The 25802-nt window shown below is 34.6% G+C and overlaps 5 protein-coding genes across 11 annotated transcripts; 2 read left to right on the top strand and 3 right to left on the bottom strand.

Annotated features, from left to right (window-relative positions):
• The first annotated feature begins 596 nt into the window (after positions 1–596).
• Positions 597–2032, top strand: LOC106437032 (GPI-anchored protein LLG1). 2 transcript variants are annotated; one of them, XM_048773181.1, is made up of 4 exons: positions 597–615; positions 654–841; positions 955–1014; positions 1519–2032. In XM_048773181.1, exons 2-4 carry the CDS (start codon positions 754–756, stop codon positions 1875–1877), a joined length of 507 nt encoding a protein of 168 aa, XP_048629138.1. In that variant the 5' UTR covers positions 597–615; positions 654–753; the 3' UTR covers positions 1878–2032. The 2 variants fall into 2 exon arrangements, with proteins under 2 accessions (XP_048629138.1, XP_013733429.2); XM_013877975.3 differs by lacking the exon at positions 597–615 and having other exon boundaries at positions 621–841.
• Positions 2033–2269: 237 nt separating this feature from the next.
• LOC125600488 (zinc finger protein ZAT9-like) lies at positions 2270–4872 on the top strand. The gene has a single exon (XM_048773179.1). The coding sequence runs from the start codon at positions 3195–3197 to the stop codon at positions 4152–4154; it is 960 nt and encodes a 319-aa protein (XP_048629136.1). The 5' UTR covers positions 2270–3194; the 3' UTR covers positions 4155–4872.
• Positions 4873–5117: 245 nt separating this feature from the next.
• LOC111198015 lies at positions 5118–9572 on the bottom strand. Of its 3 annotated transcripts, none has more exons than XM_022714182.2 (4): positions 9420–9572; positions 8520–8744; positions 7139–8201; positions 5118–7057 (listed from the first exon to the last, which is right to left on the bottom strand). In XM_022714182.2, exons 2-4 carry the CDS (start codon positions 8648–8650, stop codon positions 5369–5371), a joined length of 2883 nt encoding a protein of 960 aa, XP_022569903.2. In that variant the 5' UTR covers positions 8651–8744; positions 9420–9572; the 3' UTR covers positions 5118–5368. The 3 variants fall into 3 exon arrangements, with proteins under 3 accessions (XP_022569903.2, XP_022569909.2, XP_022569907.2); XM_022714188.2 differs by having other exon boundaries at positions 5118–7054; XM_022714186.2 differs by having other exon boundaries at positions 9280–9485.
• Positions 9573–13379: 3807 nt separating this feature from the next.
• Positions 13380–17660, bottom strand: BNAC03G13760D. 2 transcript variants are annotated; one of them, XM_022714167.2, is made up of 4 exons: positions 17534–17660; positions 16471–16692; positions 15187–16066; positions 13380–15104 (listed from the first exon to the last, which is right to left on the bottom strand). In XM_022714167.2, the coding sequence occupies exons 2-4, from the start codon at positions 16644–16646 to the stop codon at positions 13899–13901; spliced, it is 2262 nt and encodes a 753-aa protein (XP_022569888.1). In that variant the 5' UTR covers positions 16647–16692; positions 17534–17660; the 3' UTR covers positions 13380–13898. The 2 variants fall into 2 exon arrangements, with proteins under 2 accessions (XP_022569888.1, XP_022569898.1); XM_022714177.2 differs by lacking the exon at positions 17534–17660 and adding an exon at positions 17195–17504.
• A 5146-nt stretch (positions 17661–22806) lies between these two features.
• LOC106452108 (putative 4-hydroxy-4-methyl-2-oxoglutarate aldolase 3) lies at positions 22807–24714 on the bottom strand. Of its 3 annotated transcripts, none has more exons than XM_013894131.3 (2): positions 24455–24714; positions 22807–23487 (listed from the first exon to the last, which is right to left on the bottom strand). In XM_013894131.3, exon 2 carries the CDS (start codon positions 23460–23462, stop codon positions 22962–22964), a length of 501 nt encoding a protein of 166 aa, XP_013749585.1. In that variant the 5' UTR covers positions 23463–23487; positions 24455–24714; the 3' UTR covers positions 22807–22961. The 3 variants fall into 3 exon arrangements, with proteins under 3 accessions (XP_013749585.1, XP_013749584.1, XP_022569881.1); XM_013894130.3 differs by having other exon boundaries at positions 22807–23482; positions 24455–24609; XM_022714160.2 differs by lacking the exon at positions 24455–24714 and adding an exon at positions 24167–24376 and having other exon boundaries at positions 22807–23482.
• Positions 24715–25802: the final 1088 nt, after the last annotated feature.

The following is a 25802-nucleotide window of genomic DNA, read 5'->3' as shown; positions in this document are numbered from 1 at the left end:
AGTGTATATTTACCTCTTTAATGAAACCTATTTTTGTGACTTTGAGCCTTGAGTGCTACTTTGGGAACAAAAACTTGGTTTGGTGCTATCCTAGTCTTTTTCTCATGAAAAAATTCTATACACAAATATTTTGGAATTTTTTCTTCCTATAACTTCTTGTAAACAATTCTTTTAAAACATTCCGTGTGCGGGAAGTAATATAAACATTTAAGTTTGTAGCTGAAAAACCTCAGTTTATGATGACTATGTAGAAATATATTATTGCATGTGTTGCATGTATGTGAAAGATGTGGATGGATAAAGAGTGAATACATTAGCTCAAACACTGTTGAGTAAGTGGCCAACTTGCTCACCTAATTGCATTTACAAATAATCTTACTTGCATAGCTCCCCAATCTGTTAGAGTCATGTAATAATAATTTACGAATTAATGAGAAAACGTATATACAACATACATACGCTTAACGTCACCGGTTAGGAACGTGACGTTGAAGAATGAGACGGACACTCAAATAGTTTCCGCGTTCTTCTAGGCTGTAAAGTAAAGCCTGTAATCTAATGTCAACAAAATAAATAAATAATTTAATATCTCATCCACCTCTCTCTCTCTCTCTCTTTTTATATTTATTTATTTTTAATGTTTTAGTTTTCAGTCTCTCTCAATCTTCGTGGTGCGGCATATCTCGTCTTCCACCAAGTCGTCTTTCTGTTTCTTATCAGATCTCTTCGTTACTTGTGTAACTCCAAAGAATCATGTCTCTCAAGTTCGTCTCTGGAGCTCTTTTCTTCTGTCTTCTACTCTCAATATTCCCATCTTTCTCATCCTCCAGTTTCATCTCAGGTACATTTTTTATTTAAAAAAAAAAAGATTTATTTCTTCAATCTCTGTTCGAATGTTCAAATCTATTGGAAGACAATATTTGATTTGGTAACTTTCTTGTCTTTTTATTGCAGATGGTGTGTTCGGATCTCAGGCTTTGGTTACCGGAAGAAACCTACTTCAGACCAAGAAAAGTAAGTTCTCTTTTAAATCTCTCTTTCCTCAATTTATTACTCTTTTTGATCCTTTAAATTGATTCTATTTGAAGTAAGATGAGATCTTAGTAAGACTTCCATATTACAATAATATACAAACGAATCCTGATGTACCTAGTAACGTTTCCTGCTTCTGTATGGATCCTAAACTATACAGTTTCATTGCCCAAATCTTTGAGTTATAACTTACAATCTTGATTTTTTTTTTTTTAATTTCTGTTTGCTTACCAAATTATTTGCTTTTTAGTCATATCTGTATAGTTTGGCTTAATAAATGCTTCAAACCTCTACAGATTTTTGTATTGATCTTCAAAACTTTGTTTGTCTCTGGATCATGGCATTAGTCTAAAATCATTTTACATACAAACATCTAATCAAGATTCCCTAATGACTCCTTTACGCATTTTCTGTGGAGATGCAACCGATTTTTTGAGAAGAATGTTCTGTTTTTTTGACATGGTTTCTCTTTTCTCGTGGTAACAGCATGTCCAGTGAACTTTGAGTTTATGAACTATACAATCATAACAAGCCAGTGCAAAGGTCCCAAATTCCCAGTAAAGGAATGCTGCTCCGCGTTTTTGGACTTTGCGTGTCCTTACACCGAACAGCTCAATGACCTGAGTAACGATTGTGCTACCACTATGTTCAGTTACATCAATCTCTATGGGCAATACCCGCCTGGACTTTTCGCTAACCAGTGCAAAGGAGGTAAAGAAGGTCTAGAGTGCCCCGCTATGTCTCCTGCTTCAGCGGCAGACGTAAACGCAGCCGTCAACACCGCTTCTACTCCTCTTTGGCTGACCATTTTTGCAGCTTTGTTGGTTTTTGTTAAATTGTTATGAGGCCAAGAAAGCCAGATATCTGCAATGTACTAGCAACAACCTGAGGGAAGGGAGTGTTTGTGTGCCCACGTATTGTTTTATTTGTATCATTCTTTTGATCTTAGGAAACTTCAAAACCTTCTAATTGATAATTCATATGACTTTTGTGTGTCTCATTGTATCTTCTTCTATATAAATTCACCAATGAAGTAAATACTGGTTAGAGAGATAGTGAGGATTAGTATATATAATTCACCAAGGGGTCTCAACAAGCTATTGCAAATACAATATATAACGTAAACATTACAACTTACTTACTGATAATGGTTTTCTAAAGCCTCTTAAATGAGTACTTTAGAACCGAAATTCTCGGCTGTACTTTTTTAAACCAAAGAATTTTAATGGAAGATCATTCAACTCCTCTCTCTCTAGCGATCTAGATATCTTTAGAGACGGTTTTCAACTGCCGTAAAACCCATTGGATAGATTCTTCAACTTCGGTTTTGAATCTGACTTCTTTGCGTTCCTTCGAACGCAAGCTTTAGGATTACAAATGAAGCTTCTCTACGGATTGGCCACTCCTATCTTAAGTTTTCATTATGGTTTAGTTTTCATCGCTTATCGTCGAATATATTTCTGTTTGTAATCATCTTATCCCGTTGGACACTTAAATTAATATAACCTTTTAATGTTAAAAAGGGAGGACAATAAATAATGGACACTACACACTGCACCTACTAGTCCTGGCAAACATGCAATACCTCTAAGCCAATACAACAATTTTGAGCCAGCTATCATCACTACCAATAAGGCAATAACAACCCTAAATCAAGTCTTTATTTGGATTTTCATTTATTTGGTTTTATTTTTAATTTGAGATATCCTTGCATCAAAAGAAAATCTTTGACTGTGATTCAAAGGTATCAAGAGATAAGAAAATACATAAAAAAAAGTTTTCAGTATTTTCACTACTTATCTCTTTAAATTCTAATTAGTACACCCGTCTTCAAATATTAGGGTTAAATATTTACTTTATTGGTCCCAAGCGTTTTTGCAATCACATCCGACTTGTGGAGTTTAAGAGAGCTGTGAGAGATTCTGAGCTTAGTTTTTTTTGGGTGGGTTCAAGCTTCGAAAGCAATGGAACAGTGTTACAAAGACGACTGTGGATCCTCACTTGGATTCATAGTTGAAAAGAGAAAAGACATAGAAAAATATCAAGCTGAAGATGATGAGAAAGAACCTAAAAGTATCAGTCTAAGGGAAGAAGATAATGATGATAGAGCTAACAGTATAGATCTAGAAGGAGATGTGTAAGAAGAAGAAGAGAAGAAGCATATGTGTTCTGAATGTGGTAAACAGTGTATGTCTGGTAAGGCTTTAGGAGGTCATAAAAGAATTCATGTGCTCGAAAATCAGAACAAGTCTGGTGAATCCGAAATTGATTGTAGTGTTTGCCATAAGAAGTTCACATCAAGGAAGACTTTATATGGACACATGAGGTTTCATCCAGACAGAGCATGGAAAGGAGTTTTGCCTCCTCCTCCTCCTCCTCCTCCCCATCCACTTGGTAATTCATCCTCTTCTACACTCTCTATTGATGATCATCATGTTGGTGAGTTTACAAGCTCGGATCATGATGATGATGATGATGATGATGGTTATGATAACATTGATGCTAAGGATCTAATGCTCTTAGCTACTACTGCGGAAGCTGTTAATCTCGATGTTGCTGAGACTTCTGATTCACACTCTGCCGAAGATATGAAGAAGAAGAAGAAGAGAAGAGTATCTGAGATAGAGAAGGTATCATCATCTACTCATGATCATCATCAGGTTGGGGATGTTGTTGCTTCAGCAGCTGAGGAAGGTAGTGGTGCACGTGAGAAACACGTGTGTGTGACATGCAACAAGTCGTTTACCTCTTATCAAGCTTTAGGAGGTCATAGAGCAAGTCACAACAAGGCCAAAATTTTGGAGAATCATCAAGCTAGGGCAAACAGTGAAGCTTTATTACTTGGAACCGAAGAAAACAGAATCGGTTTAGCTAGTGCTCAAGCATCAAACACATCTTTAAGCAGTAGCAATAATGGAGACCACGTTTGCGACATTTGTCACAAAAGTTTCCCAACGGGTCAAGCTCTTGGAGGTCATAAGAGACGCCATTGGACTGGACCAGTTTCTAGTGAGGCTGCAACCGCTCCAGCAGCAGGTTCTTCTAGTCAAGGAACAGAGACAGTGCAAGAAGTGAAGAAATTTGAGTTTGACTTGAATGAGTTGCCACCTAACGAAGGATAAGGATTCTAAGAAAACGTATATATGGTATAGAGGAAAATTTTAAAAATACTTTTGGTTTTTGGTTCTAATTTTAGTTTCTTGGTGTTTGGTTTTTAATGTAATTTGGTGGAGTCTTTTTGACCAAAGTTCCAAGAAGTAAACTATGTTACTCATCTTTCTTATTTTTCTTCTTTTCAAACAGATAGTCTCTCCATAAATAGTGTGTAATCAGATGTTTCTTTTATTTTGTGAATAATGGATGATTAACCGTATAACTCGTTGCGTTTAATTGCAATATCACACTAAAGAACAAAATTCATGTGGGTACAACAATCTATTCCACTGGCAATTAACTGAAAATTGAACAGCATAAACATCAAGCCTAACTGTACGTAGAATGAAGTGGTTTAAACACTCTTCTTGAAACCTTTCACTTCTTGGATCTCTGTGATCTCTACACAATGGTTTTTGTATATCATGAGCTTGATTCTTTAGATTCTCAGCTTTGGTTTTTGCTTCTTCAAGGCTTGACAGCGTCATATGAGGTTCATTCTCAGCCAATGCCTTCTCTTCTTCAAGAATAATTTTTCTACTATGATACTTCGTACGTGCTCTTGATTTCTTAGATTCATTCTTCTTGATTTTAAAACTTGACACACTTTTTTTTGTCTCATGCATTCTTTTGTTTTTTGTTGTTGCAGCTCACTGTATTCAGATTGCAAACGAGATCCGAAAACTGCAGATGCAAGGCAATTTATCTCTCAATGAGCTCACGAAAGACTGAACTTTTATCTGTTATGAAAGCGTAAAGTTATCTAGATCGTGATACAGATTCAACTGTGTTTTTGCTCGAAACTTATCTAAACCCGAAACTAAAGTGAATACTTTGTATTGTTTTTTTCTTTTTTTGCTCAAGGAGCCTTTGATAAGAGCTTTACTTAATTATATTTATATTAGTTTTATCTTTGACTTTTCCCCTCTCTATTTGAAAAAGAAATCTGAATTCACAGTCCAAGTTTGTGGAAGAATCATGTTGTTCTTACCACAATGGCCAAAACCTTAAATATAAACTTACAAGTTTATTTGTTGAGCTTCTCAAAGCTTAAAGTTACTTTTATCTTCTACAGAGTGAGTGTTTGTTCTTTTCAAGTTTCTGCTTTTCTTAATGTAAACCGTAAGGTCCATAACTACACAAAGGGACAGACACAAAGGCCGAAACTCTTACATTGGATTGACTAGCTCGGAGAAAAGTACCTTACATGATCATCAAAACTGTGTCGGAATGGTGAAGCTTGTGTTTGTGTCTGTGCTTGTGCTTGTGGTGTCTGTGGTTGATGATGTGTTGACTCGAAACTGTTTCTTAAATAGAGACCTGTGTTGAAGTATAAGCCGGTTCCAGCTGGGCAATGAAGAGAATCAAGAAACTGAGTGGGTGGTTTTAAGCTATCCCGAGATGCTTCTACCTTGTCTGCTTCTCCTTGGTTCATGACCATCAGGTCTTTTCCCATCAACCGCAAAACCGGGTTAGGACTTGGAGGCACAACAACAGCTCTGCTGGAGAATTTACTCTGAAGTTCTAAGTCTTGCTGGATCATGTACGGTGACTCCTCAAACGGATGATTTGTTGTATCCAAATGTGACGAATAAGAAGCACCTCTTCTCTGCAGTAGATGAGATGTTTGATGATTCAAAGCAATCCCCTCAGAGATTCTCTCTTTTCTCTGGCAACAACAACAAGACTCATGATCGTTGCTTCTAAGTCTTGGAGGTGGTTCTGTCTTGCCAACAGTCATCAGCTCAGCCTCGGTGATTGTCTCATGATGAGATGGAACACAAAAGCTTATCGGTGTTGTCGTGTAGGAAGAAGATAACTCCACAGGGAAACTCAACTTACCAGGTGCAACGTTTGAAACAGCAGAAACAGGTGATTCAGATGAGTTTCTGTCGAAAGAATGGAACTGGCTTGTGATAACAGACGAGTTTCCAAGATTCTCATCGTAACACATGTCCCTGGGACTAGGTAGAAATGAGCCAGGAGGTCCTGGAATGGGAATGGTATCAACCTCTACAAATAAGCTTCCTTTTCCTCTCACCTCAGATTCAAACCTCACATCTTCATCACAAGTGGTTTGCCTATAAATCATTTCCTCAACTTCTTCAGAGTAATAATACATTGCTCTCTCGCTAGGTGTAGCATCATTGCTTTTGTCCAACACATTGGCTCTACTGTTGTTGTTGTTGCTATTATCTTCATCCTCCTCATCACTACTTTCTTCGTCATCATCATCATCAAATGAAGGAGTATCATCATAACCAGAAACATAATCATCATCTGAGAGTTCACGTTCTTGTGTCATTTCAGATTCCCATTTTCCAGCTTCTTCTTCCTCAGACGAATCCAGCCGAGCTTTCTTTAGCTCCACAGGCAGAGATAGTCGTCTCCAGCCATTTGCTACGAATTGTGGGGACACCTTTCTCATGCTAGTTGCACGAGGAGAAACCTCGCTGACATTCTTTCCAAGTGGATACTTATTTTCTTGAATCGAAGCAAGTCTCTTCTTGACTTGGAGGGTGTCTAAATGAGCTACTGCAAGTGATGCCTCCTCCTTTTCACTCATCTGAACTCTAAATGAACGACTTTGAGCTCCTTTACTCCCAAACATAGCCTTATTCCTTCCAGAGACTTCCTTCTGTTTCTTCAAAGGGGATGAATCAGTACCTCTCAACACAAGACGCTCTCCTCCTGACCATGAATCATCATCATCCTCAGATGGCTGATCCCGCAAATCATAAAGTTTATGTCCTTTCTCATTTAGCCTCTTTGAAACCAGACCAGGTTTTGATAACATCCGCTGGTTATAGATTCTACGATGACCCTTGCTGCTACCTTCTCCGCAAAACACTCTTTGATAATCTGGTACCTGCTGTACAAAGTAGTGTACTGTTATTTCATGAACCTCACTACAAAAACAAAAGATACAGAAACTAATGTTATTATTTATTACCTCTGATGTATTATTGGCTTTGAGATTGGTTAGTTTAAGATACTTGTAATGTTTCTTTCCCAGACGTCTCTTCCTCAAGCTTTTACTGTTTTCTTTACTACCTTGGCTTGAACTCTTCTTTTCACTACTACCACCCTCATGCTGCTCTCTCAATGTAGTAGTAGTACAAGTCTTCTTCTCGCTGAACTCTGTTAGAATCCGCAGTTTTTGACCCTTGGCATCGATATAAACCGGACCAACGCCCACAGGAGAAGCTTTCCGCTTCTTGGACACTTTATCAGCAACAACTCGATTCGTGTGACTCAAAATGGACACCCACGTAGTTCCATTTCTCTTGTCAAGATCTTCTAACGTGCATCTTTTAGCAGAAGCATAAATATCAACCATCGTTTTAACTTTCATCTGTGGCTTAGCTCTAGGCTTGTTTGGCTTGGTGCTAACCGGTGGCACGGATAAATCAACAGACAGACACTGATTAACTCTAGGCTTGTTTGGCTTAGTACTACTAACAGGTGGCACGGCTGAATCAACAGACAGACGCTGATCAACTCTATGCTTGTTTGGCTTATAAGTACTAACAGGTGGCAGTTCTGAATCAGCAGACAGACACTGATCGATGTGAGCATTCAAAGTAGTGTTGGAAGCTGATGAGAAGGTTTTGCAAATAGGACATGTTGTCGTCATCACGAGGCCACCACCACAAGTATCTTCTTTGGATTTCACCATTCCTCCTCCTCCTCGTCCACACTTTTTACTGTTCTTGTTGTTATTACTTGTACCAGCTACTACTATCTCTACCTTAGACTTCGAAACACTTGTACTCGTACCAAAACCATTCTTGATGACCCTTGATTGGCTACAACCTCCTTTTAGCCCAAGTTTAGCCAAACCAGTTCCTCTATGGACATGAGATACGATCTGCTTCCCTGACGATGAACTAGCCGTTGTCTCAAACGGTGGCAAAGGATCAGTTACGCCATGAGTTGAACAAATTTGGAGACTTTTAGGAGAAAATGGCCAGCTGTTCTTGATGCTGTTCTTTCTGTTACTATACGCGTAATCTCTGCATGCATCAAAGCATATATATAACGACGTTAGTTACTTCCAAGTCTCAAAAAAGCTAAGGAAGAAGGAAGAAAGGTCAAAACTTTTGATCTAGCTATGAGGATGAGTTTTTAGCTTATGATCATTTAAAACTGACCCATTAGTTACTATAAGGAAGAAGGAAGAAAGGTCAACACTTTTGATCATTTGAGACTGACCCATCACGAAATCAAGAGACTTTTTTTTTGTCTGGGGGAAAACCATATTGGCGAAGAAACCCAGAAAACAAAAAAAGACTTTCAGAGAATAAAAAAAAAAGTAGAAGTTTTTAATTTACCTGATGGAGAAGTTTTGGAGATGGGATTGACCTAACTCATGTGAAGAAGTGGTGAGATGTAATAAACTGGAAGTAGCAGGAGAAGAAGATGAAAGTGGGTCATGTGGTGGGTTCTCAGTGGACAAGAACATTTGATTCTTCCACTGTTACTATCTGCCTCTTCGCTTCCCAAATAGTTCAGCATAACACTAGATCTTCTTTTATCATCTCCAGTTTATGTCCGATCTACACACAACACGTAAACTAAGATTATGAAACTTGTTGAGATTTGTGATTCCAAGAAACCCAGAAGAGCAAAAAAAAAGTGAACGTTATTTCATGTGAAAAATATAAGTTGGGATTAGTTGGTATATTTTGAAGTGTATACATGTAACGATTTGATGAAGTGTAATCACAAAAAAAAAAGAAACAATTATTCGCACGCAAAAGAGCCTGATTTCTTTATTTCTCAGAAAAAAGTTTCAGTTACCAATCTAATTCGTGAGCTTATTGTATGTTGAGGGTATCATAAGAGGATAAAGTGAAGTAAGACATCCATAAGATAAAGAAGCTACCAAAATATATAAAGATTAGATCAAAGTTAAGAATTCATATGGTCTTCATGAAACTAAAGATTATGAGGGCATTAAATCAAAGGAAAATCAAGACATGGGGAAGAATCTTGATCAGCTAGAAAAAAGGATGACTACAAATAGATCTAGTAGTTGAAGTAAAAGGAACAAATCTAATCTTTACTCATAAATCTCATATACACACATACATCTGAAAACATTTCAAGATTTGGGATCTTGAAGTTGGATAGAAGAACAGAAGATCAAAATGAAGAAAGAAGGACACACCAGATTCACAAACTTTAGACAAAGAACAAGAAAACAAATTTTGGAGAAACAGTTTACAAACCTTGGATGGGTTTTCTTGGCAAAACAAAGAAAATGGTTTCTTAGAGAGAGAAAGATAGCATTGATGAAAGAGATGGAGAAAGAGAGAAGAACCAAGCACTAAAATGATTTTTTTGGTGTTCCATATAAAGTCCACATATGTATTATCACTAAATGTGAAAAACGAATTTTTTTTTAAAAGAAAATGAGTGCAAGAGGAGAAAAATAAATAAAAGTGTCCACAGTAACTTCAATTATTATCACACTCCACCATCTTTATTTTATTATTTTCTGTTGTATAGATTTGGTATAGCTAAATTTTGAGTTATTAAATTACTATACATTTAAAACAAATACTATGCATTCTCCTGAGAAATGTAATTTTTAAATATTTAGTGTGTTGGCTTTCCATGTGAAAGGAGCTTTACCAAGGCACTTCATCTAATATTTGAATGATTTTCTAATACCGATAACCAAAGTCTATAGATTTATAGCGAGGAACTTCGGTAAATAGATAAAATTCATAATACATTCTCCAATTTGTTAAAAACATGTGAACTTACGTAAATAAATTTAAATTACAGATCCAACTAAAAATATCCAAAAGAGAAACATAAGTGAAGTTCAGATGAATTTTTTTACCAAAAAAAAAAAGTTCAGATGAATTTTGCAAGGAGCAATGGATGTGGACCCACTAAGCAGACAAGCAAGCGACACGTCGCAATCACGTCAATCTTAAAATAAAATCTTGGGGCCGTTGTTCCTCCACTCTCTTTAAATTATTAGTTTTTATTTATGTTAAACATTTTTTACTTTTTAACCAAAAACGAATTCAATTTGTACGTCGATGAAATCTTATTTACGAAAGATGTACAAACGCACGCCCACACGCGCTTAGATACCTCACTTATAGACCACTTCCACACGCGTATGTACATTAATTAATGTAAGGGATATTTTGCATTGATGTATCAATGTTCCTACCAAAAAATAATACGAACTTATTAAATAAACTTTACTCCTTTTTTGTATGGGATTTATTCCCTTATTTTTCTTCTCCATTTTTTAACTGTTTAACCCTATTTATATTTTAATACCCGAGTAAACTTTTGGAGGATATGAAATTTTAGTTATTTACATTATCTTCAAAGGATCTGTCATATAAACTTTGAATTTTGATAAATTCGAAAACTAAAGTAGACATGGGGAAAACGCCTAATATACTAAAAGAATGAATAATGCAAAAGTGCTGTATACAAAATAGTTGATATGTCGATACGATGTGGACAGAAGGAGATTACTTAGACCAATTCGTAGTGTCATGCATGCATGCATGTGCGCAATCTTTTTTTTTTTTTTTTTTGCTAAATGCATGTGCACAATCTTTCAAATTATTTCATCCATACCGTATACGACTGACTTGTCACAGTACATATATCCATAATCCATATATATGTATGATCAAAATATCTATGTCCATATCTATGCTTGGCGTGATCTCAATGTATATACTTCTTTAGCTATGCTGAAGTTCATGTTGGATAAAAGAACTGCGTTGTGTGCGAGAAGACGTTGCTCTTAAATTCAGTTCTAATCAATATATATAGGAGTATCTAGCTCATATGGTACCTTCATATTGTATGAATTGATAATCACATTCTTTTCTTTTTTTACTGAATTGATAATCACATTCATTCATGGACGAAAACGCATTATAACATCTCAGAATATGGCCTTCTGTAGTGCCATCGATGTAAATATGTTTTTTTTAAAAACTTATTTAATTGCGACGAAGAAGACCAATTACATTTTCGTTTTCTGTTTGGAACAAGTCCATCGGTCTCATGCACATGTGACAAAGTAATTAAGCAAGCATCGGTGTAAGAAATCTAGAAAGAAAAGATCGCAAAACTTCATATATATGAATCAAAACCTATATGTAAACATCATCATGCCAGGATTTAAGACATCCATACCACACATGGTAACAGCTTCCCGTCACACCTCAATGTTTGATTTAGGCATTTCCGGACACCTCAGGAGTATTATTATATTTCTTCTACTGTTTTTTTCATTCGGATATATAAGTTATCACAAATTAATTAATCGGTCAATTACTAACATAATGGTTTAACATAAGTACCAACACAAGGCCATGCGAATATATAAGGTTAACTTAATGGCAACGAATTGCGCACCAAATTATTATACTAAAGTCCTGTACTAATTATTAAGTCGTGCTTTTAAATATGCTTAGAACAATAATTATTTCTAATTGTGTAAAGATACTAATGGAGGACCAAAGCCAACATTTCGTTGTTCAATTTACGATCTTCACGCCAAAATAAAATATCTGGCTAAGTAGGCCCGCTTTAAATAGCATCCACATAAATGAAAATAAAATAATACGCCGTGATATCTCGCCTTCCGTTTTGTTGAGGCCAACGCACTCCGATTAACACTATTGTCAAAAATAAAGCACTATTTTCTTTATAGCAATTGTAACATTGAGTATTAACTATAAAATGAAATATTATTATTTTTGTACATACGACTGGTGCATTCGGAATTTTCTGTTTATACAAAAAAAGTACATGGTTTTATAATTAACTATGCACAATTTTTTTTTTCTTGAAAACATATTGAGACGCATATCATTTATTCCAATAAGCTAGATGATTATCAAAATAAGCTAGATAAATATCAAAATTCAAAACCTTGCATTTTATGGATTTGATTGTTTGTATTTGTATATTGTGATTTCGCAAGAGTAATGATTAACTATTTCCTATAACAGTTAGTCATCCATTATTACGAATAGGATCAATTTGTGTCCAATTAATCCAATTTTTAGCGTAACATTGTCTAATTAATCCCTTGACAGTTGACACAGTTAGATGCTGTAAGCAATGTCTACTTCGTTAGTTGTTATTTTTGTTTAATTAAATGACCACGTTTTAGAAATGTATTGTTACATTTGTTCAAAAATATAGTCTATTACATACTATCGCTCATATCGATCGAATTTCTCTCAGTTAGATAACAACTTAATATTCATTAATATCTGCCGGCGCCTAATCTAAAATCAGCCTAAGGCATGCACTAATGTACAATTTGTCAAGTTTAGGCATGCACTAATATGACGTTATATTTGGACTTACTACAAAAATTAAAATCTATCAAACAAGAGACAGATTATTTTCTTCCGTCAAATATAAATGCTTTTACATGTTGACAAAACTTTCAACTAGTCTTTCTATTTAAAAAAATCATGATAATAACTTTTTCCAAAACGGTCAAATGTTTCACAAAACATGTTATAGCAATTTAGGACTTAGTGGCTTTTCACAAAATAGAATAATTGAACTTGAGAGTTTTTACCAAAGAGGAAAGGCCAATTCAGAGATTAGGACCAACATTGCCTTTCAGTATGAGTGGACATATATACCTCTTTTGATGTGAGAGTCTGATCTCTCAACAAAAAAAAAAAACTTAAATAAACTGTAAAATTTTAATTTGTTTGTAACCATTATTCTACACAAGAGAGTGCTCATACTTCGCAATAAATCTGTAAGTCACCAATCAGGTAGTTGTCCCGATTTCAAACAAGATTAGAAAATAGTGCCCATCTCATCTCATATCTAGTTTGTTAATGTAAAGAGTCAACAAAAATCCTCTAGAAGTTAGCTTTAAAACTCTTTGAGGCCTTGAGCAATCTCCAATATTAGGTCGGCCATTATATGCAATATTATGTATATTCCGTATTCGTAAATGTGTACATAAATTATACATACATGTGGTAAATGTGGACATCAACTAAACTAACATGTCAAACAAAAGAAAGACATGGAGTGCATATGATAATGAACAAATGATTTTGGAAATGCGCATGCAATATATATAGCCGTTGTGGTTGTACTTTATACATTTATAGATCCATTATTCAGTAATATATTCTCCTTATTTTATATAAAATTGATTGTAACAAGAAAACAGCTCATCATCACGAAATGCAACTCTCATAATAGTTGTTATACTATACATCAAATATATCCCCATCTAATTTATGTGACATTATTTACACTCAACAGGTTATATCTAAAATAATTAGGAATTCGTGAGACAAAAGAAAATGAATTGCGTACACATAATGCATGTCATGACGGTGACCATGATCTTGACTACCTCACATGATTTCAACCACATATATAAATATCTATATAGAAAGAAAGAATCATGAGGTTAAAGTCATGTATACTTTTTATTCAAAATGCGGTTCCATAACATTATAATAACTTACATTTACCTCGGTGGCGTTTCTCAATATTCTATAGGTAGATTCAAACCGAACTTATATCTCACCATTTCTTCATAACAGCCTCTTGAGATTCTTCTCAGCCTCTTTGTTAGAGAATCATGAAATCTTGAGGTTGAATGGTTGAGGAGAAAACTTCTTTAAGATCTTTCAGGAATAGGAAACTGCTGGAGTTGATCGGTATTGTCATGGAATGTTGTAAAAGCTTGTGGTGGCGTCCAAATACAAACCGTTTCCACCATAAGGAGGATGAAGATGGGCACGAGGAGACGCTTGTTGTGTCTTGGAGAGATCTTGAAACTGAGAAGTTGGTTTTGTACTTGGATCTCCATGTGAGGTCTCTTCTCTTTGGTTCATAACCATCAAATCTTTTCCCATTAGCCGCAACACTGGACCGGAGTTTGAAGGAACCGGGGGAACAGACTTACTCAAAAGATCTTGATGGATCATGTGTGGTGGTGGTTGCCTAAATGTTGTACCTTCAAGAGCATTCTCCTTTCTCTGGCAACAACATGACTGATCATTGTCAGTAGTGATGATGTTATGAAGACTAAATGTCTGTGTTTCAGGAGCTGCAAAGTTAGAAACTGCTGAAACAGGTGATTCAGACAAGTTTCTGTCAGTGAGATCAAGCTGATCAAAGGATGTTTGGACCTGGAAAAAGTTTCCATGATTTTCAGTTGCAGTTGCATCAGTTCCCATGTCCCAAGGACTCTCTAGAAATGATCCAGGAGGCCCTGGAATAGGAATGGGATCAACCTCCATGAATGAGCTTCCTCCTTCTTCAGTTTCAAAACCATTTTTCTCTAAAACCATGCTTTCAAACTCAGCATCTATTGTGTCCAACATATCACAGTCTCCTTTGTTATTACCAGTCTCTTCCAAACTTTCATAATCATTATCTTCACCCCTAGTTGAAGGCAGACCCTTATCTGTTTCTTCAGCCTCGTCCCAGTCATCATAATCTGCCAGTTCAAGTTCTTGAGTCATTTCAGACTCCCATCTCCCTGAATCCTCATCTTCATTCTCTGAAACATCAAACCTCCATGCTTTCTTTAACTTCATAACTCCTTTGTCCACAGGTTTAGGAGCTGCAAAGTTAGTACTCTTTCCAGAGATTTGACTATCCCCACAGCTTCTCCATGAGCTTTGACTGTTAACCGCCTCGGATAAATCAGTACTCACAAGACTTGGACCCTTTAACACAAGAGGATCTTCTGACAATGAATGCATATTCTCAGATGGCTGATCACACATGCTCCTCCCTTTCTTACTTTCATTCCTTGAAAGACTATGTTTTCTTAGCATCCTCCTACGCTGACTTGTCCCTGGAGTTTCTAACCTCTCCATGCCTCTACATTCTTCAGAACACCCTCTTCTAGACTCGTGTATCTGTTACACAAGTGACTTTATTAAACAATCTTTATCTTACTTCAAGAATCAAGAATGTATGCATAGATTACTATTAAGTTACCTCTGACGCATTGCCTTCTAGTCTTTTCTTACAGCTTTTGTAACTCCGTTTACCTTCACTAAATGATTTCTTCTCATGCTCTCTTGATGGTTCAGCAGCTTTCTCCTTAACCTCAGATATAATCCTCAGTTTTTGGCCCTTAGCATCAATGTAAACAGGTCCAATGCCAGCATCACCATCTTCATCAAGCTTCTTCTCTTTGTTGGAAACTTCAGACTTATTATTATCACAGACAATGACACGGTTAGAGTAGCTTGAGATCACAGCCCACTTTGTTCCATTTCTTCTATCAAGATCTTCTAGTGTGCATCCTTTTGCAGAAGCGTAGATATCAACCATCGTTTTAACCTTCAACCGCGGCTTGTGGTTCCTAGGCTTGTTTGGCTTACTAACTGGCTGCTCTCCCAAGTCAACAGACAGGCACTGATCGATATGCGCATTCAAAGTGGTGTTAGAAGCAGACGAGAAGGTTTTGCAGATGGGACAAGTTCTCAAAGCCTGATCTTCTTTTGATGAACCATCCACACAAGCTCCAGGTTTCACTACTAACCCACATTTCTTTCTTGGAGTCTTGTTAACTGTAGTGACTTGTGTTTTGGATTTGGAACCATTCTCAAAGCCTTGTTTAGTAATCTCTGCTGATGCATGATCACTGGAAGCAAGTCTTCCTAACTTTCTCTTGCTGCTTATGGCTTCAACATGAGTTAAAGTTGGCTTGTTGGATGATGAAGCTTCAGGAGGATGGCTTATCATAGGGCCAAGAGGCTGAATAGGTGGCAATGGATCACTCAAGCCATGTTTTAAACAAAGTTGCAGACTTGTTGAAGAGAAAGGCCAGCTTTTCTGAATGTTTTTGGTCCGGTTACTAAATGCATAACCTCTGCAAAACCATCATGAAAACCAAAGTCTCAATTAGTAGAGTACATAACAACCAGACAAAACAAAGGTTCAGAAAAGCTTCTGAGAGACAAGACATAACAAAAGTTCACATGGTATGGACCAATGGATCAAAGAAAAGTAAAAGAAATAGTCAACACTCAATAATATCATTTAAGCTCCCCAAACACCCAGAAGGTGAAAGAGAAAAGAAGTTTGTTTTTCTTTTATTTGTAATGAATCTGACCCATTAAGAATATTGAATGGATGAGAAGAAAAGATCTATCTAGTATGATCAGACTCATCAAGAAAACTTGACTTTGCCTAAAACAATGGTGAAGAAGGAAACTGTTGACTTCTTCTTCATAAAACAAATCAAAGAAAAAAAGAGAAATCTTATGAGATTACCTGATGGAGAAAGTGGAAAGATGTGATTGACCTAACTCATCACTAGGCTTGGTGAGATGCAAGAAATGGGAAGAAGATGATGGATTATTTGGAGATCCTTCATCAGTAGATAATGATGGATAAGAAGAACATTTGATCCTTCCACTGTTACTATTCACCTCTCTGCTATTCTTCATAACATCAGATCACTTATAATGTCAAATTTCTGAGGGGCTATAAAACCTGCAAGTGTTGAAAAGAATGTTTTTTTTATATATTCTTTGAGTTTGAAGAAAACCTCATAAGAGGAAAGTTGAGAAGATATTTCTAGAAAAAAAAAATACTATTATTATTTCATGTGAAGAAGAGAAAACAGAGAATAAAATTAAGATTAGTGGGTGAGATTTTCAAATATCTAGAGGGGTCTAAAGAAACATGAACAGTTAAAAGAATGAATTTTTAATCTAGAAATTTTCAATTTCCCCTACAACAATCAGTTTCCAGTTTGATTGGAGTGTGTTATTTTATGCAATGAATCACATGAAACTCAAGACATCACAACAACAGATGAACAGATTCAGACTGTAGATAACCCCATGAATGAATTTAAACAAGCATCTGGGTGATCTTATAGACCAAAGATATTGAATTTTTTCTTCTTAGAAACTGTTGACAGAAACAAAACAAGACATAGAAAGAAGATAACCAAACCATTAAAAACACAGTTCCAGAGAATGAAGACTACCTGTGGATAAAAGAAGAAGACGAAACACACAGAAACATGAGCTTTAAAAAGAAATCTGGGGATAAAAATCAAGAAACAAAACATAACCAAACCCTTTATGGACAGACTGTCAAGAAAGTAATGTTAATCATGCAATACAAAACTTATACAGATCTATATATACATACACATGCATACATCGTTCCAAGAATATAAGTTTGGATCTTTGAAAAAAAATCAACAAAGATGCAAAAGAAAGTGAGAACAAGAAACAGTAAATCAGTGGCACAATAATAAAACATAGAAGTTGAAGAAGAAAGAGTTGTTCAGAGATTTTAAAAACACTAAATACACACGAACCTTTAGAATTTAAAGGATTGATTATTTCAAAAATGGTTTTCCTGGCAGAAGAAAATATTTTCTTAGAGAGAGAGATGAACAAGAACCACGCACTAACACATCAAAGTGGTATCAGGTTCCCTAAGTAATAAATATACACAGTATTTAATAAAATAATCTAAAGTTAGAAAATGAAAACGTTAAAGTAGAAAAATGAAAATATTTTTTTGTTTGTTTCCTCGTCTCTTTTCCTTTGGTCTGTCTGTAAGTGAGCTGTGTGAATTCCTAAACCGTTTTGAATTTTATAATCGTTATAAGCATTGGTCCTAACTATTTTTTATATGTTTTAAATTGTCCACTTCTGAACCTGAACTGAACGAAACACTAGAGGCCAATATTTTATTTATTGTGTGTTTTAGTAACTGGTTTATCTACCATTTTTTATATACAAAATGTAAATGTTTTCTTCAAATTTAACTTACGATATAAAAATATCTATATTTATCAAATTTCTTATAATTAAGAATACTTTGCTTTTCAATAATTATCAAAAATTCCGCTGTCTTATGAATAGAATAGGCGAAACCAATGTTTTTTTAGACGATGGTTCGACCATTAGAAACCAAATGAGATTATAACTAAGATATGGGTTGACTAGCATTAGTTTTGGGACCAAGTCTTTGAGAAAAATTTATAAAGATTAAAAGAAATTCTTAAATTGACGAAACAATTTATGAACAAATGATGATTCTTGAACATGCATCATTGGGTGATGGCTCCACATGACATTCAGACTATGTTTTTCTTGATATTACCAGCAAATGATATGGGAAGGTGTATAGTCGAAAGTATACCAAGGTGAGAACATAACAGGAAGAGCCGGTTTAAGATTCATGAAATTTGAAACAATTAATTACAGTTTGAGGTATAAACCGGTCCTAATTACATGTAGAACAAACGAATGTTCATCATATTTTCAGTATAGAGATTACATGATCTTGGCTTGTGACTCGGGATGCCTGGTGACCCGAATAGCTGGATCTTTGAGCAAGTGAATCATGACGACAATTGTCACTTTTTTGTCACGTTTACATACCCAAGTCAAATGTCATAATGTTTTTTTATAGCCATATAAATTTATGTGTTGATTCTATCAAAATATTGTTTTATAAAAACAAAAAACACACAAGCTCTTAATTTGAAAACAAGTAGAACTTTTACATGATCCATAAGGTATAAACTATGAGAGAGATATACACCTTAATTATAAGTTGTTCTTTGTTATGGGATGCACTAATTAGCATCCAGAGTTATCGCTATCAACTTATCATCACATTATTAAAGAAATTAAGTAAAATCAACAAAACTAAAATAGGTTTGGGGGTGTCATTTTGTGGAAACGTAAAGGGCGAAGCAAATGAGGATTTTAGTCAAACATCATTTTCCTCATAAGTCCATATTCCACATGCCCTATGGACGTATTAGGGGAGGTCCCATACGTTCTATTCGCTACACGCCATTTCGTGAATGATAAATCTATTCTATTAAAATAATAACATCATCTATTGATATACAATTATTAAAATATATTATTAATCATTTAAGAAAAATATTAAACAAAAAAATACAAATACAACTAAAACACACACAAATATAAAAATTAAATTTCTAAAAAAATATAAAACAAAAAATATATCTACATTTAAAAAGGGCGGATCAGAATCTAGTCGACAAGTAAATAGATTTAAGTAATCAACAAAACAAAATGAAGTTAATCAAAAAAATCAAACAAAATGAACATATATGGTGTATAGAATTTATTTAGTTTTGTTTAGAGTACCCTCCAAAATATAAAAACTTGATAATTGCATTTGATAAAATATCAATATGTATGTGTTGCACTGTACTGTGATTAAAAAGTATTGACTGTGTAAATACTGATAACATATATAATGTTTGATTTTTTTTTGGCAACATAATGTTTGATTTAAAACTTATAAGATTCCATAGATACATACAGGGCCGGCTCAAGAAAATTATGGGCCCCTGGGCAAAATAGTTTTTCAAAAAAAAATTTACATATACTCTATGGATAACATAAAAATTTTGGGCCCCTTTTAAAATTTTTTTTTTGAAAATCAGGCCCCATATTAACACTAATTATGCAAAAAAAAAATTGGGCCCTGGGCCCACGCCCCCCTTGCCCCTATGCCTCAGCCGGCCCTGGATACATATTATAAATAAATATATTATTTTAAATGAGGACCGACTATTATATATACCATGTAAAGGAAGAAAACAAAGGAGGGTTTATAAGAGAAAATATGAAATGTTCACATACGTTAAATTATGAAATTGGTATGGTGATTGGGGATGGTGTAGTCTGTATAACTTTATATGATGCTTTTATTTATTGTGAACATGAATACACAATTTCAAAATATTTTTTTAGTCGAGAATATACTGTTTTCTTATAGTGAAGTATTTCTTTACACCGCTCTTTTGGGATACCGAATTTTGTTGCTCAAAAAAAAAAAAAGGGATACCGAATTTTATTTTTGTTAACGGGGGAGCACCGATATTCCGTACGATGTATGTGGGTCGAAAAAATGAGAGAACCGAGATTAACGTGACAAATAAATCTGGTCCTATTTTGGTTAGGTATGAAAATAATTTAATTTTGAGATGAAATTCATTGAACTGTTCAAATTCCATTAAGGTGGTTGGTCCACCACGATATGCACCCTTTCAAATTTCCATGTTTCATAAATTCAAATTCATGTATATGGTACGGTCTCATTCATACTTGTCTATTTAATTCAGAATAACCATAAATCACTACAGTGATTTACACAAGTAATATGAAAGATGTACCCGAGATTGGCATAGTGATATTGTTAATGCAATTATGCAAGAATATAATCATGTAGAAAAGAAAGAAAAAAATTCTTGCTTATACGCATGTGTTTTGACTTATTGATCTCTTTAAATTCAATGAAACCTATTAAGATTATTTAATGTTAAGTTCAAAAAAAAGTTTATTTAATGTTTAGCGCAACTTTTCTTTTACTGTGTATTTTATCACACATTTTTTTAACGTCTGATTAATTATGTTATTATAATAATGAAAAATATTATATAAACATTTTTACAGCCGACAATTCTACCCTCATATAAAAATGCATGTCTGACTGCATTATTATGAACCGCCCTATAAAATTCATGTTCGATGATACGCCTTGCAGCATGCTGAAAACTTATTATAATTTTTTTCTCCATGATCTGTATAATTTGCATTTTCTAGGGTTTAAATTCCAAATATTCTGATATAAAGTTATTAATGAACCATTAATCAAACCATTAGGGCTTCCCCGACTTTTCTTTTACTGCATATCCTATCACACATCTTTTCTTTTTTTTTAACGTGAATCACACATCTTTTCAAAGTCGAAGAATTGAAAAGAAAAGTTAAAATGAAATGTTATTTCACTTGGACTCGATTAAACACGTATTTTTTGTATATGTAATAGTGTTTCACGCTGACAAAAAAAAAGAGAGAGTGTTTTTTTAAGTGTTTCGCAAAGTGTAAGTATATTGCGTAAGTATATTCATTAAAAAGAATTATACAGATTACTAAGAATTGAAGATAAATCTATATCTATCTAATCCATTAAAAATCTAAGTACAAATTTAAATTACTCCTTAATTTTGCAAGTTATTTACACTCCTATGTCATTGATGTATTAATTGGATCTATATTTATGTTTTCTTTGTCTTTTTCGAATTAATAAATGTTCTATCCGAAATTAATTTTTTTAAACTGAAACAACGCCAAAAATATCAACTCAACGCCTCCGTAATATATACTTCCTCCTTTTATAAGTACATCATTGCTTTATTCTTCACTTCTTACTACTTGAACTTAAAAAAAACAGAGCAATTACCGGATTTTCAAAAATCGTTTTTATGTCATTTATAAACAAACATCAAAAGTTCAATGTTCATATTTTTCGTTAACACAATACCAACCAGACAAATCCATGTTACAAATTTAAGGTAATATTAACAATTGCAATAGAAAAGACTTCCTTCATAGTTTGACTATCACATTAATACACAACGATTATAAGTATAAACAACTATTTTTCACTAATTATACATAGTCATATCTGCACTTGCCGATCAATCAAGCTTAAATTTGAAACTACAATTTATAAAATCTTTAAAAATATACATGATTTTACTTGCAAGCAATATTAGTATTATTTAATGATTATCGGTATACAAAAATCTATTTTCCGCTTTAATACTTTCCATTTGCGGATGAATTAATTTATAATTTTCAAATATAATAACAAATATCTTTCAAAATAAATAACTACTATTTAAATAGCATTTTGGATCCTTATATTTTTCTACTTCATATACATATATTTAATCAAAAGATTTTGAAACCAAAATATTTGCAAACAAAATCATTTATCAACAACAATAATTATATTACATATTATAATTATCATATAATTAGTTACCACAATAAATTTATATTATATTATTTATACAAAACAAAATTATTTATAAAAGCGAAACAAATTACCCGTGCGGTGGCACAAATCAAAGTTATATTATGCAATATAGTTAACTAATCTATTTTAGACTGTTTTACTTGTATACTACATTCAAGTCTTTATTTTTATTTTTTGAACAACTCACTGATAAGTCCGATGTTTACTCGTTTGGAGTTGTTTGATTCGAAGTTCTCTGCGCTAGACCAGCTGTTGATCCGTTGCTTGTAAGAGAGCAAGTGAACTTAGCAGAGTGGACTATTGAGTGGCAAAAGAAGGGAATGCTAGATCAAATGGTTTATCCGAATATCGCTGATCAGATCAAACCGTGCTCGTTGAAGAAGTTTGCGGAAACTGCAGAGAAATGCTGTGCGGATTATGGTGTGGATAGACCAACGATAGGTGATGTTCTGTGGATCTTGGAACATGTGCTTCAGCTTCAAGAATTTGGACCAATGGACAAACACTGAAGAAGCTTGTGGAGATGTTAATGGCTCGGAGACGGCAAGGCAGGGTCCGTCTAGTGGCTCGAACACAGAGAGGGACAGTGGAGATGGGACTTCAGGTATAATCATAGTACCCAAGTGTTTATTTAAACTAATAGTATTAGCTTTACGGTTATACCAACTTTTCCTTAACCATTTGTCCCTTTCGGTCACATGATTCACATCTTCTAAAATTAAATAAAGCAGAGAAGTAGCAAAATAAATAAATATTGTAGCTCATTTCAAAAAGAACTAATAATAATTTTGTTATTATTATTATATAGTTCACAAATCTCACAAAATGGTTTTCTTTTTTAGAATATCAAACCGATTATTACAAATAAGTTCGAAATAAACCAGCAGTAGTCTCTTAGCACTTTAGCAGATGAACACTCTGACTCAGACGGAGAGTTCGGTCTTGGAGATCAAGATACCATCACTATCAGCATAAAGCCATTCCCCATCCCTGATCAAAGTCCCTCCAATATTAACCGGCACATTCTTCTCACCATGACCTTTCTTACTAGACTTCAACGGGTTAGAACCCAATGCCCTAACCCCAACATCGCAGTCATTGATCTCATCCACATCTCTAACGCATCCATTCACCACAATCCCCACCCACCCGTTGTTCTGAGCTAACTGTCCGAGGTTTCCTCCAACAAGCGCGCACCTCATGCTTCCACCACCGTCTATAACTAAGACTGCACCTTCTCCTTTTGTCTCTAGTTGGTTTCTGACTAGGACATTGTCTTCAAAGACCTTGAGTGTCACGATTGGTCCGGAGAAGCATCTTCTTTGGCCATAGATCTTGAAGATTGGGTGGAGGGCCCGTAGGTCTCCGTTTGATATTAGTTCTGCGTTACTGTCACACGCTTCTGCGGTTGCAAATGCAGCCATGTGAGATTGTTTCGTGTGTTCTGCACTGGAATCACAAGGGGCTAGAGTAAGTGGCTAAAAGAACGATGACAATAGTATAACAAAGAAAGCCTAGACAAGGGACGTTTCTTCTTTAACATGAACTCGAATGATTCAAAGGATGTATCATTTTTTACCAGAAAAAATATTACTAACACTAGATAAACGCACTTAAAAAGCAGATGACAATATTAACCATAAAGAACTATCTGTGAGTTCAAGATAAATGCGCCACAGCAGCGAACAAGATAAAATCAAAATATATTGTTTATAAACAAGATTCTTGTTAAACTCTTTGTATATAATATGGTGTTAAAACCAGACATGGAAGTAGTTAAGATTTAGATCAAATTCTCAGGTTCAAGAAAATAAAGCAAGACTCAAACTGCAAACAACTTACTAAATGCAATCCTCTATACGATTCCTAACAACTGACACTTCTATAATTAATTGCATTACATGCAGATGAATTGATGACTGTTTGTTAGACTCTTACGTCTAATACTATATGTTAAATACAAATGCCTTGCGGATTGTTTATGAGGATTGAGCACGAGGCTATTAACAACAACAAACAAAAAGATTATCTTCAAGGACTATATATTAAAACAAGAAAACAATGAAATCTCAAAAGTCAAATTCTTTTGGTTACAGTAGGAAGCTATTAATTTGAATAACATACTAACATGAACTATTTCTATTTTTGTCCAAAGAACACTGCTCCGTGGTTATACGGCGGGAAAGCTCCAAGTACACTCGTACCGCGGAAATATAACTAAATTTCACTACACAACAGCTAGTTCCGAACAATCCTTCCTAGAAAACAGAGTAGCAGACAAGACTTGTTTCTCAAGAGAAAAACACCAAACACTGAAACACTTCAAGTTCTTCAAATAAAATAAAAAAAAAAACAAATCATAACATGGTTTCAACAAAACTATACAAGCAAAGGAAGAAGAAGAAAGAAAAATTACCAAAGAGATAGACAGAGAAGAGCTTCTAAAGTTTTGGACTTTCTACTACGGCTGAGTGATTTTTAAACGGTGATGCATACACAAGCAACGGGTAGAGATCAGCTTCCTCGTGTCAGGCTAATCCAACGCACTGAAAATCCTTATAGAAAGTTGTGCCACTACAGCCACTTGGGCTCCTATCGTGACTTTGTCGGTGCGGGTCTTTTACGTCGGGTCGGGTCATTTACCTTTTTCAAGTTGTTGACTTTTGGTTCGCTCATCCGACAGTCAGAACAAGTCAGTTAGGTCAACCAATATATATTTTATAATTTATTCAAGCATGTTGGGCTTAATGGGCTGAGTGTAAAATTTCAAAACCCATGTTTGGTCTTTCCATTAGTGTGGGTCCATATTACACTATGGGGCCTACTATAGACGTAAGAACTGACAAGAAATCAGAGCCGTCGATCCTCTGTGTCTGAAAGTTTGTTTTGCGGGCTCCCACTAGAGAGAGAAAGAATTACTCCACGCCAGTCGTGCTTCGGCTGTCACATGAGTGTTGTGTCACAGCGCTGTAACGTGATTATTTGAGGCTGTTAAAGGGAACAAAAGGAAAAAGAAAATAAAAACCATTAAAGGCTTGGTCAATGTCTCTTTTTGACCGGGTTTTTTGGAAAAACTGCCCACCCCATTTCCAATTAAATATTCAATTTAAGGTATAATTAAGATTTAAGAGTACTCTATAATTAAATCTAGTATTAAATGATTCTATTTTATTAATGTCTTCATAAACTGAAATACTCTAGTCTCTCTATATTTTTCTGAGACCGCAAGTTATGTAGCCCTTGACGTACGTTACTCATCCGTAGTTGATAGTAACGGTACTTAAAATTGTGTATTTAGGGTTTACGCAGACATAAATATTTAACGTATCTTGAATATACTATTTGTAAAGAATCTTTGTCGGGAGTTGTTTTGTTCGTTTGATGATTTTTCAGTTTTCATGATCCGTTTATCATCAGGTAGTATATCACATTTCATCTATTTTGAGTCATTTTTCTATGCAATAATGCAAGCAACCTCTAAATTTTACAATGTATCTTAAAAGTATCTCCTGGATATGTTTTAATTTAAGAGTATATGTTTCATCAAATCATATGCATGCATGTAAAATACCAATTAGAAAATAAAAGATCACATGCCTGATGCATGTATGAGAACATGTCAAATTCAAAACTAAACAGTTACACGTTTATTGATATAAGTCGAAAGATGTACGAGAACATGTCAATTTCAAAATGAAACAATTTCAAAATGTACGTCTTTAGTTTCATATACTACTAGTTTGAACTTCGACTAAACGATGATT

The sequence above is a fragment of the Brassica napus genome, chromosome A3 (genome assembly GCF_020379485.1).
Source record: "Brassica napus cultivar Da-Ae chromosome A3, Da-Ae, whole genome shotgun sequence".
NCBI lineage: Eukaryota > Viridiplantae > Streptophyta > Magnoliopsida > Brassicales > Brassicaceae > Brassica > Brassica napus.
This window is presented reverse-complemented; position numbering and strand designations above follow the sequence as displayed.

Excerpts from the sequence above, each read along its gene's own strand:
- LOC106437032 (XM_048773181.1), top strand. The coding sequence starts at position 754 with ATGTCTCTCAAGTTCGTCTCTGGAGCTCTTTTCTTCTGTCTTCTACTC. Across the intron at positions 842-954 it reads ATCCTCCAGTTTCATCTCAG|ATGGTGTGTTCGGATCTCAG; the intron begins GTACATTTTTTA and ends TTTTTATTGCAG. Across the intron at positions 1,015-1,518 it reads CCTACTTCAGACCAAGAAAA|CATGTCCAGTGAACTTTGAG; the intron begins GTAAGTTCTCTT and ends TCGTGGTAACAG.
- LOC125600488 (XM_048773179.1), top strand. The coding sequence starts at position 3,195 with ATGTGTTCTGAATGTGGTAAACAGTGTATGTCTGGTAAGGCTTTAGGA.
- LOC111198015 (XM_022714182.2), bottom strand. The coding sequence starts at position 8,650 with ATGTTCTTGTCCACTGAGAACCCACCACATGACCCACTTTCATCTTCT. Across the intron at positions 8,202-8,519 it reads CTCCAAAACTTCTCCATCAG|AGATTACGCGTATAGTAACA; the intron begins GTAAATTAAAAA and ends TGATGCATGCAG. Across the intron at positions 7,058-7,138 it reads AAGCCAATAATACATCAGAG|CAGGTACCAGATTATCAAAG; the intron begins GTAATAAATAAT and ends TACTTTGTACAG.
- BNAC03G13760D (XM_022714167.2), bottom strand. The coding sequence starts at position 16,646 with ATGAAGAATAGCAGAGAGGTGAATAGTAACAGTGGAAGGATCAAATGT. Across the intron at positions 16,067-16,470 it reads CTTTCCACTTTCTCCATCAG|AGGTTATGCATTTAGTAACC; the intron begins GTAATCTCATAA and ends ATGGTTTTGCAG. Across the intron at positions 15,105-15,186 it reads TAGAAGGCAATGCGTCAGAG|ATACACGAGTCTAGAAGAGG; the intron begins GTAACTTAATAG and ends CTTGTGTAACAG.
- LOC106452108 (XM_013894131.3), bottom strand. The coding sequence starts at position 23,462 with ATGGCTGCATTTGCAACCGCAGAAGCGTGTGACAGTAACGCAGAACTA.